We start from the raw sequence: 15,762 nt of genomic DNA, 5'->3' as shown, positions 1-15,762 counted from the left end.
CTAAAAGATGCAAAGAATCCCAAGTGAATAGAGAAAAAACAAAAGAGATAAAGAAATTCTGAGACTTATGAAGTAATTAAGTTGACAAGCGTACAATGAAATCACGGGAATCCGCTTAGTAATTTCATTCCTATTTGAAAAGTGTGTTAATATTGCCTCATTCTTTTAACATCCCTATTTAAAAAGTGTGTTAATAACGCCTCATTCTTTTAACATTGTACATAAAATGTCCATCAAACGAAAATGTGACATAAAATAATATTATAATGTCTATTTTATCCTTTTACTCACCAAAAATGCCCAAGAGGTGAATATGCTAATAATCTATGAGTTGAGACTTATACATTTCTTAAAACTTAATTCCACTCATAAATTAGAAAGTTCTAATTATATATGTATATTATTTTTACTAGTCCAATAGAAATAAATAAATATATATATAATATATAATAATATTTGTTCTTATATCACATGGAATGAAAATCTCAATTCTTTTTATAATTATAAAAAAAAATAAATTAAATTAAAAATACTTATTAGTTATATATATATATATATATATATATATATATATAAAATTTTTTAAACTTTACAATTTACAATAAATTTTCACAAATATATTATATATGTAGCAACAAATCGGTACAAGTATCATTACTTAAAATAAATTGTCTCTTGTATCATTCTACTTTTTGCTATGTAATTATAAAAGTAGAATGATACAAGAGACAATTTATTTTGAGTAATGATACTTATATCGATTTGTTGCACCGAATGTTTCTAATTAGTTATTTATGCATAGTATATGTAAGTGGAGGACCTTATTTCTTTGATCCGACAATTCATTAGAACAAATTACATAAATAAAAAAATAGAATCATCTACTTATATATATTATGCATAAATAATTCATTAAAAATATTCAGTATAATAAATCAATACAATAAGTCAGATACAAGTCTCATTACTCATTTGTTTTAGGGCTATTAGAGACTTTGTTACTTCCAAATAATTCCACAGCTTTGTCACCAAAAGACACATTCCAAGGTTTTACCCACCAAACAGTATCTGACATCACAGTTTATCTTATCAAGAAATAGAGAAGACTTCTAGCTAGTGTCTTTTCTGCTCGATTCATTGTTTTAGGGGACCACTTCCTAATATTTGTATTGTCTCCCATCCAAACAAGTCCAACCTCCACATGCTTCAATGCGTGTGTTTATTTTCAATTGTACACAAATAAAATACAAATCCATTATTGCCTATATAAAAAAATATATTAGAAAAGGTGAATGTGAAATAAAAAGGGTATAACTTAGTGATATATCATCTACTTTTTAAAGGATAGTGAGGGATCGAGTCCCCGTAAAAACAAATAGGTGTGTTAATTTCTTCTCATTGAAAAAATTAATAAAATAAAATAAGCATGCGGAACATGAAATTTATAAACAAAATGCATTAAATAAATCATTTGAAAAATTATAAATAAAAGAGGGTGAAATGACTATTCACAAATTAGCAAAAAAATATAGAGAGAGGGAGAATGACTATAGGTACTTTGAATCAAAGATATAAATCAAATAATATAAGTTAAAGAAATAAATATATTAGAAATACGAAAATAATACTTCCAACTCTTACCAAATGCAGAAATATTTTGAAAAATTAGAAATACAAGAGGGTAAAATGACTAATATAGGTGGTACTTTGCATCAAAGATACTCCTATAAATCAAATAATATAAGTTAAAGAAAAAAATATATTAGAAATACGAAAATACTACTTCCAACTCTTTACCAAATGCGGAAATATGTGAGGGAAGAAATTGTGAGTAACAAACCTCACACAGGAATGGTAAATAAAATTAATAATGAGGAAGCAAATGAGTACACGACTTGGTTGAGTGTTTTTGGAAAATAAGGAATTGAATGGCTAAAAGAAAGTTGTTTAACAGAATTCTAAAAGATGCAAAGAATCCCAAGTGAATAGAGAAAAAACAAAAGAGATAAAGAAATTCTGAAACTTATGAAGTAATTAAGTTGACAAGCGTAGAATGAAATCACGGGAATCCGCATAGTAATTTCATTCCTATTTGAAAAGTGTGTTAATATTGCCTCATTCTTTTAACATTCCTATTTGAAAAGTGTGTTAATAACGCCTCATTCTTTTAACACTGTACATAAAATGTCCATCAAACAAAAGTGTGATATAAAATAATATTGTAATGTCTATTTTATCTTTTTACTCACCAAAAATGCCCAAGAAGTGAATATGCTAATAATCTATGAGTTGAGACTTATACATTTCTTAAAACTTAATTCCATTCATAAATTAGAAAGTTCTAATTATATATGTATATTACTTTTACTAGTCCAATAGAAATAAATAAATAAATATAAATATATATAAATAGAGTCCTGATCTGTTGCTCCCCATGGAGCAAGAAAAATAATCCACACTTTCTATATAGACCGTTAGATTAAATCTAACGGTCATTTTACAAACCCACCTATGGCCTTTCCTTTTAATACAAAACCACTCTCACCCTATTTTTAGTTTCTATAATTAATTTTACCATTACCACCTACTGTTACAATAAAAGGTAATTATCAAAATAAAAATAGAAACCTATGAAAAAAATTAATTCTCGTATATTTTACTAATAAATTTGTTTTTATTTAAATATTTCTTTGAAAGAAAAATAATAGCCGCATCTTGCTAAGAGGCTTGATAGTGTCTGGGGTGCCTGGTTTTTTTTCAGGTTTTTTTTTAAAGCCAACTTTGAATGAGAAATAAAGGAGTAAGATCACTTGGGAGAGTAATGGGGTTGGTGGGTATGATAAATTAGACTTGAAGCTTGATGTTTTCATGGTTCAGCATGATACGGAGAATATGTATATATGGGTTTTCAAGGAGAGGCTTGAAAATACATTAGGAAAGATGCAGCTGAAATGTTAAGCGGTGTGCACGATTCCGGGATTTAGAGGTGTTTCATGTTGTTTCAGAACCAAAGCTCTCATGGAAAACAATATTATTGTTATAGTTATATGTGCGTGTACGTGTGGATAACAATATTATACAACTGAATAATGGAATCATATGACATTGACTTTATTCAAAATTGTTAAAGCTTAAACTAAATAAAACGAAAACAAAAATTTTAATCTCTTCATTAAGGGATGAAACTTAACAAAATTTAAAAACATTTAATCCTCAAAACCTTAAAGTAAACTCTTCCACGACAAATAAAAGTAAAGTTACGGGAATTAATTTTTTTTCAAAGGTTTCTATTTTTATTTTGATAATTACCTTTTATTGTTACAGTAGGTAGTAATGGTAAAATTAATTATAGAAACTAAAAAAATGGTGAAAGTGGTTTTGTGTTAAAATGAAAGATCATATGTGGGTTTGTAAAATGACCGTTAGATTTAATCTAACGGTCTATATAAAAAGTGTGGATTATTTTTCTTGCTCCATGGGGAGCAAGAGATCAGGACTATATATATATATATATATATATATATATATATAATAATATGTGTTCTTATATCACATGGAATGAAAATCTCAATTCTTTTTATAATTATAAAAAAAAAAAAAAATTAAAATTAAAAATACTTATTCATTATATATATATATATAATTTTTTAAACTTTACAATTTACAATAAATTTTCACAAATATATTATATATATAGCAACAAATATATAATTACATAGCAAAAAGTAGAATGATACCAGAGACAATTTATTTTGAGTAATGATACTTACACCGATTTGTTATACCGAATGTTTTTAATTAGTTATTTATGCATAATATATGTAAGTGGAGGACCCTACTTCTTTGATCCGACAATTTATTACAACAAATTACATAAATAAATAAATAAATCCTCCACTTATAACTCATTAAAAATATTCCGTATAATAAATCGATAGAACGAATCGCATTACTCATTTGTTTTAGCACTATTAGAGACTTTGTTACTTCCAAATAATTCCACAGCTTTATCATCAAAAGACACATTCCAAGGTTTTACCCGCCAAACAGTATCTGACATCACAGTTTATTTTATCAAGAAATAGAGAAGACTTCTAGCTAGTGTCTTTTCTGCTCGATTCATTGTTTTAGGGGACAACTTCCTAATACTTGTATTGCCTCCCATCCAAACAAGTCCAACCTCCACATGCTTCAATGTGTGTGCTTATTTTCAATTGTTCACAAATAAAATACAAATCCATTGTTGCCTATATAAAAAGGAGAAAGTGAACCAAAATTAATTACGATGAATAGACTTATTGATTAAAGAATCGAAGGGTCGGTAAATAGTGGAAGGACGTCAACGCGTAAATTGGAAACTCATATCAACCACAGAAGTAGTTCTCAAACAGTGAGGCAAGCCATGCCGACTGCGAAAAGTAAACGATGAACCCTTTATAAATACTTGCTCCAACTTCATTCTTTTTCACATAACACAACAATCCATTTCCAATAACCCAATTTTTTTTTCTTCAATCCGTGTCTTTTTGAATCATAACTAGAATGGCTGGTGAATTGATTCTCTTGGAGTTCTGGGCTAGCCCTTTTGCACAGAGGGTGAAAATTGCCTTGGCTGAGAAAGGCCTAGGCTATGAGTGCAAAGAAGAGAACTTGTTTAATAAGAGTCCTCTGCTTCTAGAGATGAACCCCGTTAATAAGCAAATCCCAGTTTTGATCCATAATGGGAAACCGATATGCGAGTCCCTCATCATTGTTCAATACATTGACGAGCTCTGGAACCACAAATCTCCATTGTTGCCTAGTGATCCATACAAGCGAGCCCAAGCAAGATTCTGGGCTGACTACGTTGACAAGAAGGTCAGTTCACTCTTCCATTTGCTCTTCATTTAATTTAATCACCTACTAATTGGGATGTGTGTGTATGTATAATATTTGCAACACTGTTACAATCCTTTATATGCAGATGTATAGCAATGGAAGGAGTTTAGTTTTCGGCAAAGGTGAAGTCCAAGAAGCAGGGAAAAAGGAGCTGATAGAGTGCTACAAAGTGTTGGAAGCGGAGCTTGGAGAGAAGACTTATTTTGGGGGAGAGACCTTTGGTTTTGTGGATATTGCACTTGTACCCTTTTACAATTGGATTCACATCTATGAGACATGTGGCAAATTTAGGTTTGAGGAAGAGTGCCCTAAAATTGCGGCGTGGGGGAAGAGGTGCTTGGAGAAGGAGAGTGTGTCCAAGGCTCTTCCAGACCAGATCAAGCTCTATGAATTCTTCATGGAGCTGGCAAAGAAGTTTGGTGCTTAGTAGAATTCCAGAAGAGTTAATTACTAGTATTTGAAATTCTCTCTTTCCCTTCTTGTATTAATATTTTTCTCTTTTTTGGATTTAAGTTTGGTCTTTGTGCTTTTTATTTGTTGGGTGTGTCGTTTTTGTTACACGTACAATAAAGAAAGTACTTCATGTTCTGTTGATATAGATTTCTTTCTATTTAAGTCCTTGAACTCATCTTTTAATTCAGTTCCTCTACAATTAGGGCAAAGGCAAGATTTTAAAACAAATTTTTTGGTGGCAAAATCAATTGTGAATTGTGATCGACCAAATGCAATTTCCGACAACCAACTTTCGTTACAAAATATCCAATCGTATCAAATGAGAAAGGACCAATAATCTTTGGGAAAAGCTAAGAAAAGAAAAGAAAAGATAACTAATGAGGTGGTCATAGTTGTTGGAAAGAGAGTAGGGTTACAAATGAACCGAACTGTTCATGAACAGTTCGGGCTCGGCTCACTAGTAAATAAGTTAAGCCCGAACTCAATTTTCAGACTCGTTTACTAAACGAGCCGAGCCTGAACAATGTTAGGCTCGGCTCGTAGTTGGTGGAAGGAAAGGTTGGGGACCAGCCTTACTTTGGGGGAGTGACCTTTGAATTCTTGTCCCTTCCTACAATTGGTTTTAACACTTATAAACATATCAGTGACATTATTATTGTATCAAAGAGAAAGGAAATATTGTAAAGTCAAAGCAAATAAGTTTTATCTTTTCATCATTATTCTTTATATTTTGACGAATTTAAAAAAGCAAATCCCACAAGAGTTGGTACTATAAAATACTAGAAAAATAATTTTGGGACACAATTCTCGTGCCCAACATGAAATAAATTCTGTACAATAATGATTTTTGGGCACAGTCAGCAGCACCATTAGGGGTGCAGCTTGTGGGCTAACTCAAATTCAACTCGAGCCCACCTTGTTTATTTACGAGTTACTCAACTCGAACTCAAATTTTAATATTATTTACTATAGTACATAATATTCAAATTATGATATTTTTTTTTTAACTTCCTTAACTTAAATCTTAATTTATTACACGTTAATATTCTATAGAATTAATTTTTTAAGAATTTGTTTGTAATATCTTTTTTATAATAAATTTGCAGTAAGGTTCTAATTTTTTTTGCTCAGGAGTATTTTTAATAATGTAAAGACTTGTCATATGTAATCTAGATTAACCCGACTTTTCTAATTCAAAATCTCAACCTTAATAACAAATTGGAGTTTAAAAATTTTAAAATGAGTTGGAATCAGATTAATAATTTATTAAAATTAAAGATTAGTTTAAAATTAAATTAGAGTTAAATATTTCATACATACCTCCCACCTTGCGGAAATTGCAAACCTAACCACAACGCCATTGGATGCATCTAGGCCGAAGGTATAGTGATGGAACCACAATGGCACCAAATGGTGGGCCAAGTCTTTAATTGAAGGCATCGGCCTAGGTTCCATGTTTCAAACAATTTTGATATCTTTGGCGGATTCCACGAAATAGCCAACTTAGAATTGTGGACCAGAGGTGTAGCACGTGAAGGATTAATTAGTATACGATGCTACGTAGGCAGTGACACTTATTTCAAACCCCAATGCTTATTTGATAGTCTGATACTACGTATACTCTTTATATATATATATATATATATATATATATATATGCATCTAGGCCGAAGGTATAGTGATGGAACCACAATGGCACCAAATGGTGGGCCAAGTCTTTAATTGAAGGCATCGGCCTAGGTTCAATGTTTCAAACAATTTTGATATCTTTGGCGGATTCCACGAAATAGACAACTTAGAATTGTGGACCAGAGGTGTAGCACGTGAAGGATTAATTAGTATACGATGCTACGTAGGCAGTGACACTTATTTCAAACCCTAATGCTTATTTGATAGTCTGATACTACGTATACTCTTTATATATATATATATATATATATATATATATAAAGACTCCAATCACCTTCCGCCGATGTGCACTATAATCTGTCGCTAGTTTCATAATTTATTTGTCAGTTTAATCTTTTATCTCCTCGGCCTAAATGGGTGATGAAAAAGTTGTTCTTTTGAGTTCTTGGGCAAGCCCTTTTGGTTTGAGGGTGAGAATTGCATTGGAAGAGAAGGGTATTGTGTTTGAGTACAAAGAAGAGGACATGTTTGGTACCAAAAGCCCTCTGCTCTTGAATTCGAACCCAGTTCATAAAAAAATCCCAGTTCTGATTCACAATGGTAAACCCATATGTGAATCACTAAACATTGTTCAGTACATCGACGAGGTCTGGAAGGGTAAATCTCCATTGTTCCCTTCCGATAGCTACCAGAAAGCAAAAGCAAGATTTTGGGCAGACTTAATCGACAAAAAGGTCAGTTCAAGTTTTATCACATGCATCCTATAATAGTCGGGATGATATCATGAGATCATATCATATCCGTCATATGTGAATGCTTCTATAAATTGATATTATATTGTGTGAATTTTTTATCAGTATGCATTAAAACAAAAATCCGAGTTTGGGAAATTGAATGGATGGAGACAACCCTAAGGTTAAAAAATGAAAAATGTAAAATAGTTAGGTGTTTGAATTTTTTTTTTTTTTTTTTGGATGTGTTGCAGATTTATGACATTTGTAAGAGGATATGGAGGAGCAAAGGAGAGAATCAAGAGACTGCAAAAAAGGAACTCATAGAAATCTTTAAGTTGTTGGAAGGAGAGATTGCAGACAAGCCTTATTTTGGCGGCAACGATTTTGGGTTTGTGGACGTTGCCCTTGTGCCATTTTACAGTAGATTTTACGCATTGGAGACCTTTGGAAACTTCAGCATAGAGGCAGAGTGCCCAAAGCTGGTGGCATGGGCTAAAAGGTGTATGTTGAGAGAAAGTGTGTCCAAGTCTCTTCCGGACCCCCAAAAGGCCTACGAGTTTGTTTTGCAGGTTAACGAGGTGTTAGGAATACAATAGCGAGTGGCTGGCTCATGGGATATGATCATATGACAAAACCAATTGCTTTTTCAAGAACTGTGTGTGTGTGTGTGTGTGTGTGTGTGAGTATTATTGGGCTTAAATTTGATATTGGGCTACAAACAAATACTAGTAGATTTGTATTTTTTCTTGTCTAGGGTTTAGATCAAGCTGGGCACCATAGGCCCAAACCAACCCAAAAGTCTGTCAGCTAAAACTCGTAACAACCAAGGGCTTTGTTTAGAAGTAACACAAGTTTTTATATTGGCTCATGGAAACACGAGCTTTCGAATGTCCGTCTAAAAAGTGTAATGAGTATATATAGGGATGGTGTTAATTCTATAAGATGTCAAATGTTCGTGATGGAATCAATTTAAATTTTAAGTCTTGTTTAGAGCTTAAAGCGTGAATAGATGAATTTATTTTATCCAATGTGACATCTATGCTTGCAAAATGGAACAATCCGAAAACAGTTTGAGTATCATTTTCATTTGTGTTAGGTAATATATTTTTCAAAGAATGTTTCTTTAGTTATAAGCATGTTCCAACAGTTTGATATTCATTTGTGTTAGGTAATTTAGATTTTATTATACTCCCATAAGCTACGGGAATGAGTTTAAGAATTTGGGTAACATAGGTCTAAAACCTGGGAGGAGCTTACCAACTTTTATTTTTACTTGAAATTATGAACTTAAATACATCTTTTATTGTGTCTTTTGAAAATGGAATTAAAAAAAAATTGATGTCAAAAAGCAAACATAGCTTAATTTAGTAAACAATTAATTGCTTCTAAAAGTTCATTTTTCTAGTTGGATGACAATGTGGTCCAACAATGTGATAGAAAATGGAGATGGAGACACAACTATTGTCAGCTCTAAAAAGTCGTCGTTGCATTTGGAGGTAGATGGAGTAAATAGTAAGGGAGTGGATTGATTCCGAAATTAGAAATTTGGAAAGCTAAACAATACGACGATAATCAAGGGAGAACAGCTAGACAACACTTACGCAATCCAAGGCAAGTATGAAATTGGAATTAATGGAATTGAAGAAAAGTAATTCAAAAAATTGAAGAAAAGTATGAAAAATTTTGAAATTAGAATTAATGGAATTGAAGAAAAGTAATTCAAAAAATTGAACTAAATTTTTTTTCAATTCTACCAATTCAAATTTCAAGACTCCAATTACATACCGTCAAACATAAACTTAAACTAAATTAAAGTTCTTGTGAGAAGAAACGATGGAAGAAGTGTAAAAAAAAGATAAAGAAGAAATATACAAATTTTCTTCGTTTGGTTGAAAGGAGACAAGAAGGGAAGGGAAATGATACTGAACGAGCCAGCATCACAAATTTTCACCCCCGCAGACGGAAGAGGGCAAAGAAGAGAAGTAAGACGGTTATAAAAAATTTAAATTACAATACTACCCTTCACAATTATTACATGAATCGGTATTAGCAATATACCTCCTTTCGCGCATAACAAACAAATTTAGGAATTTCCTCCCTCCTTTCTCTTTCATCCAATTAAACAAAAAAAGGAATGAAACAATCACTTTTCTAACGATATCTCATCCATCTATTCTTTTTTCTCTTCATCTAATTTTTTCTTTCTTACCAAACAAAGCATAAGACTCCTTTAGTTAGATGAAGATAAGAAAAACAATAAAGGAAATAAAATTTTTCTTAACATTTTAAAAGTTTGATTAGTTAAAATGACAAAAGAAAAAGTAAAGGAAGATTACTTTTCATAACCACCTAAGGCCCGTTCGGCAATTACAGTTGAAAGTTGCTTTGTGTTTTTCCTTTGACCCAAAGCAGAAGCAATATTTTTGCTTTAGAGTGTGTTCAACACTATTTCAAATCTTGTTTGATAACGCAAATTTGTTACAAGATTTTTAGAAGCAAAAACATGAAAACATGTTTAGTAAAAAGTGCTGCAAGTTTGAAATTTTGAATGGGACTAGTTAAAAATGTTAATTTAGAAGGGTTTTTTTTTTTTTTTTAAACAGTGTTTTGCTGCCGAAACAACCAAAAGTATCATTTTGATGCTTCTAATTTTGGCCTCAATTTTGAAAGTGCTTCGGTACTATTCAAATGACAACAAACATCATCAAACATGTTTCGTGTTTTTACTTCGTTATAGTACACTAGGAAAAACAAAAAATATGAAGCAAAAGCATTAGTCAAACGGGTCCTAACTTTCCTAAAAAATTTTACTACAAAAAAACACTTAACATTTTGATTTTTTGATAAAGTCTTGTGAACTTACAATAATACTTTTTCTTTTATGATAAGTTTCATATTATTCAAACTAAAAATTTGTCCTATTTTGAATTAAAAAAAAAATCACGTTAATAAAATACATGATGATTTATTAGTATTATTATTATTTACTTCCATTTTCTACTATTTAATTCCATCAGAGCCTAATGTTTTTCCAAGGTTTTAAAATTCAGTCACTTTTTGTATGTCAATTATTGGAAGGTGAGAAAAAAGGAAAAGATAGTTCAGAGGGAATTTATCTTTTGATTCATTATCATGAAAAATAAGAAGAAAAATTAGTGTACCAAAGAATCTTTTATTTATGCCATTCCCTTTTTCTTTATTTCTAGTTTCTAATTTTAAGTAGCAAAATACTATATGAAAAGATTGTGTCTTTAGCACGACAAAGTTGGTTGAATAATATCTTCTCCATCTCCGTAACCTTGAGTATCTTAAATGACTTAATTCAATAATTAAATTAAATTTATTTAATTTTAAATTTAAAACACCAACGCAATGCTTTGAAACCATAACATAAAAATGAAAATGAACCATTTAATAAAATTTTCAAATCAAAGGGACAAATTCTTTTTGTTTTTTATTTTTATTTTTTATTTTTTATTTTTTATTATTTTTTATTTTTTATTTTTTAACACAAAGGGACAATACAGAGACGGAGCCATTCAATGGTCAGTGGGAGCAATTGCCCCCACTTATTATTATTTTTTAAGTAATATATTCTATTAATTTATATTATTGATTTATATTTACACAATTATACTATCCATCCCACTAAAATTATTAAAAAATTATACTTTTACTCCTTTCTCATACAATTTTCTGGCCCAGTCCTTGATTAGAATTTAGAATAGCCCATGATTTATTAATAACATTACTCCTAATTTCCATGCCATTAATGGAGATCCTTCTCTCTTAATCAAAGTGGAGAGATCAAGTAAGTTCTGGAGGTAAGGAGAGGACTAATTTCTCATTCACCCAGAACTAATTTAAGAAAGTAAATATACCAAGTTCATCTCTTTATGAAGAAAAACAAGTTCGTCTATAAATTCGTAAATAATTTTTAGCAAAATTCATTTAAAATTTCGTCCAAAATTTATGTTTTTAATGTCTTCTTTCTAACAAATCAAAGTAGAGAGATTAAGTTCGTTCGGGAGAATAGGAGAAGACGCTAGAATACATAGCAATTACATATGTGATTACGCATGCTTGACTTTCCTCTTCACTACTAGATTCTTCTACCACTTTCGATCCTTACCCAAAACTCCCTTTAAATACACACTCACTAAAACCCCTACCCCAGTATCTCACTCTTACAGCTTTGTCTTCACGCAATTCCACTACCACACTCTTCATTTCAATCTTCTGATATTTCTCTCTCTTCACTCCTCAACCAACAATGGCGGATGAGGTGATTTTGTTGGATTCTCTTCCCAGTATGTTTGGCATGAGGGTAAGGATCGCACTGGCAGAGAAGGGCATCGAGTACGAACGCAAAGAAGAGGACTTGTCCAACAAGAGTCCTCTGCTTCTCAAAATGAACCCGGTTCACAAGAAAATCCCTGTTCTCATCCACAATGGAAAACCGGTCTGTGAGTCTCTCATAATTGTTCAGTACATTGATGAGGTCTGGAAACACAAGGCTCCTCTCTTACCCTCTGAGCCTTACCCTAGAGCTCAAGCTAGGTTCTGGGCTGATTATATTGACAAGAAGGTATTGTATATATATATATATTTTTCATTTTATTTAGATCACATCAAAGTTAAATCTCGCGGGTTTGTGATTTTTTTGTATTGCTTGTTATTGGGTCTCTATTCAAATTTGTTTCTGCTATAACAATATTAGTATGAAATTGTGGTCCGGTTTCAGTACCCTGCTAAATATATAAGGTCGTTAGGTTTAAGGGGTGGTACAAAATCACAGAAAATAACAGTTTGGCTATAACTGTGTGTAGTGTGTGTGTATATATATATTATTATATTTTTTGTTAATTTTGTAATTTGTTCTTGATTCACGGCATTTACAGTATAGATTTAAAACCAAAATTTTGCTTTCTCTGCAATTATTGAAACTATTCTGATATGGGTATATTTAACTTTTTCGTTTTCTCTTTAATTATGGAATATGTTCTTTAAATATTGAAAATATACTATAAGGGTGGGTATATATGCTGTGTTTTCTATGCTTTTTTTTTTTGGGGCAAGCGTTTTAAATGCTTTTTCTCTTTAAATATCATATATTATCTCTTCGATATTGAAAATACACTGTGTGGGTATACAATACATGCGTATATAATATAGTGAAATGGTGTTCGATATTTCAGATCTATGATGCTGGGAAGAAGATATGGACCACAAAAGGGAAAGAACAGGAGGCAGCCAAGGAGGAGTTCATAGAGTGCCTGAAGGTGTTGGAGGGAGTGCTTGGGGACAATCCATACTTTGGTGGTGAGAAGTTTGGGTTTGTTGATGTCGCTCTTGTGCCGTTCTATAGCTGGTTTTATGCGTACGAGACTTTAGGCAACTTCAGCATTGAGTCAGAGTGTCCACAGCTGGTGGCATGGGCTAAGAGGTGCATGGAAAAGGAGAGTGTGTCCAAGTCCCTTCCTGACCCCCACAAGATCTATGACTTCGTTTTGGGAATGAAGAAGAAGTTTGGCCTAGACTAGAAATATCAACCTCCGTTAATCTCTAAATGTAGTATTGTATTTTATAGATTTTTTTTTTTTTTTTTTTTTTTTTTTTTTTTTTTTGGGAGTCTTTGTAGTTCTTTCTCCTGAGAGTTTGTGGTTTTCTTAGTGTGTTTTTTCACTAAAAACTGTAGAATGGTTTGAGGGAACTCAACCCATAGAGAAGCTCAAGCTTGGGTGGTTTTGTTTGTTAATATAATAAAGGATGAAATGCAGCGTGCTTGGTTAAAGTTTGCTTGATTACATTTATTAAGTATAATGTCATGCATCCCACCAGAATTTTGTTTTTTTTTTTTTTTTTTCAATTTTTTTTTTTTTCTCGAATGCAGAGCCTCTCGGTTGTGAATAATACTTTCGCATGTGAAGAGATTATTTTCTTGATTCATCAGGTGTAAATCATACAAATTAATTTTACTGTTAGACTCAACAACCCCTACTTAAGTTTGAAACATTGGATTTATAAGAAACTTGGGTTTTGTTGGTGCCTTTAAATGAATAGTTCTTATATACGTCTAACAGAATCTTCTTTATAAATGTTTTGTCATTTTCAAAGTTCATGAATTAATAGGATGCATTTCAAAGTTTATGAACTTTGGTTTTTCCAAGTTAACCTTGATTTCCATGACCTTGTAAATCGCACTAATAAATAAAATTCACATTACTCAAGTTGATTCATTAATATCTTGGCTAAATTCATTGACAATTCTAAATTATACCAATAAGGCAGTAACTAGAATATGCGTACATATGATCAACCACACAACGTAATATAAAAATAAAAAAATGTATAAAATCCGGACATTTGCTTATAAATTTTGTTGTGATTGATTGGATCATTTAATCCTAAACTATGTAATAATTTTTTACATGCATTGCTTGAAATTTTTGAAGTGTAACATTATTCATATTAGAAATGTGTGTGTATGTATGTGAATACATACACTGCACATCATGTACACATAATTCTTTTTATATAGTTATATAAATGAATAAAGTATAGAAGTTGTAAATTTGGATATGTAATCCCAAATCATATGATAATTTTTCATCATCCTGTGTAACAAATTATATTTACGCTACTATAATGGTTAAAATTTTATTTTTTTCTTTTTTCTCAGTAAGTAGATTTTCTTTCAGGTTTATTTATAGGCGACACCTCTTAAGTTTGCCAAAAGTTCCCATGGATGCATAAATTGATTTTAGCCAACACTGATACCCTATTTCAGCTTTCCGTCACAGGGAAAAAGAAAACAACAAAAAACCAAAAAAAATAATTAAATAAAAGGAAGAGGAAGAAGAAGCAGCAGCAGCTTGAAATGTCATCTATGCCCTCAATTTTTTTCAATGCCTTTTAATAAATATCCTATGCCACTACCCCCATTTGAACATCATACGAGTGATACTAATTGGACCAAATTAACCATGTTGGCCACGGCTTCAACTTGGACGATGCCATTGGTGAAGAGGTGGGTTGAATCAGATCATTAAGAGTTGCACCATCAAACATTTAGACAATTTGGTCTTGAAGAATTCAAATTCAGGCAGAGATCTTCACTCCCATTCCAACTTTTTACATGTAAGCTTATATTTAAAAAATTGCCGCTTAGTAATATTTTTTTACCTTTTAAAGTAAAAGTTTAGGGTTAAATTCTCAATTTATGAAATTTTGTGACAAAATTCAGAGCGTTGGTGTAGTTAATCCTTTCTTTATATACTTACACACGCGATAACAAGGAAAAGTTCTCTTTCACCAAAAACGGAAAAACAAAATTGGATATCAAAAGCAAACAGAGCGTTAATTTTAGTAAACAGTCAATAGATGACAATGACACGAAAATGGAGATGGAGGCAAATTTTGTCAGCAAGTCAATAAATTTATTTGTTTCTCGTTTGAAGGTTGAAGCCTTAAAGGGAGGGGGAGAGAGAGAAAAGGGGTAGGCGTGGGCGTGGTTAGGGATGGCAAAATATCTTGCCTTATTAGGTACTCGCCCCACTCTATCTCATTTAGAATGGTTATGGAATTGATTAAATGGTTTTGGGGCAAAGATGGAGGTTATAATTGATAACTTGCATGATTTTGGGGTGACAGAGAAGTTACCCCACCCCGTTCATTTATAGTTATAAATTATAATTTTATCTTTATATTTTATTTTATATTCAATAATATTAGGTACGATTAAGCAAATCTTAGTTTATTTTTTTTCAATCACTAAATATTCTTTTGTATTATTCTTTTTTCCTATGATGTTCCAACAATAATTTTAATCTAAGTTTCAATTAAGAAGTTGAATCTTGTTTTTATCCGCATAAGAAAAAATTAATTATGATCATAGTTGAAATTTTATTTTATTATTTATTTTTGCTATATTCGTATTACAATTATGAAAATACTCTACAAAACCTACCCCCACCCCGCCCCATATGACGACCTCTGTGGGCGAATGCAATACACGGGACAATTTACCATATTGGCAGGTTATAAGGTGTCATGATCCCATATTGTT

General features: G+C 31.5%; 3 protein-coding genes across 3 annotated transcripts; all 3 read left to right on the top strand.

Annotated features, from left to right (window-relative positions):
* Window positions 1-4,415: 4,415 nt before the first annotated feature.
* Window positions 4,416-5,472, top strand: LOC132307547 (probable glutathione S-transferase). Its single transcript, XM_059805347.1, has 2 exons — window positions 4,416-4,857; window positions 4,964-5,472. The coding sequence occupies exons 1-2, from the start codon at window positions 4,543-4,545 to the stop codon at window positions 5,303-5,305; spliced, it is 657 nt and encodes a 218-aa protein (XP_059661330.1). The 5' UTR covers window positions 4,416-4,542; the 3' UTR covers window positions 5,306-5,472.
* Window positions 5,473-7,263: 1,791 nt separating this feature from the next.
* Window positions 7,264-8,684, top strand: LOC132307543 (probable glutathione S-transferase). Its single transcript, XM_059805343.1, has 2 exons — window positions 7,264-7,694; window positions 7,946-8,684. The coding sequence occupies exons 1-2, from the start codon at window positions 7,374-7,376 to the stop codon at window positions 8,288-8,290; spliced, it is 666 nt and encodes a 221-aa protein (XP_059661326.1). The 5' UTR covers window positions 7,264-7,373; the 3' UTR covers window positions 8,291-8,684.
* A 3,175-nt stretch (window positions 8,685-11,859) lies between these two features.
* Window positions 11,860-13,488, top strand: LOC132307545 (probable glutathione S-transferase). Its single transcript, XM_059805345.1, has 2 exons — window positions 11,860-12,282; window positions 12,893-13,488. The coding sequence occupies exons 1-2, from the start codon at window positions 11,968-11,970 to the stop codon at window positions 13,235-13,237; spliced, it is 660 nt and encodes a 219-aa protein (XP_059661328.1). The 5' UTR covers window positions 11,860-11,967; the 3' UTR covers window positions 13,238-13,488.
* The last annotated feature ends 2,274 nt before the right edge of the window (window positions 13,489-15,762 follow it).

Source organism: Cornus florida, unplaced genomic scaffold (assembly GCF_030987335.1).
Source record: "Cornus florida cultivar Cherokee Brave unplaced genomic scaffold, ASM3098733v1 CherokeeBrave_3.0.0_Hap2_Chr05, whole genome shotgun sequence".
Lineage (NCBI taxonomy): Eukaryota > Viridiplantae > Streptophyta > Magnoliopsida > Cornales > Cornaceae > Cornus > Cornus florida.
Note: the sequence above shows the minus strand (reverse complement) of the source record. Positions and strands in the feature narration are given on the sequence as shown.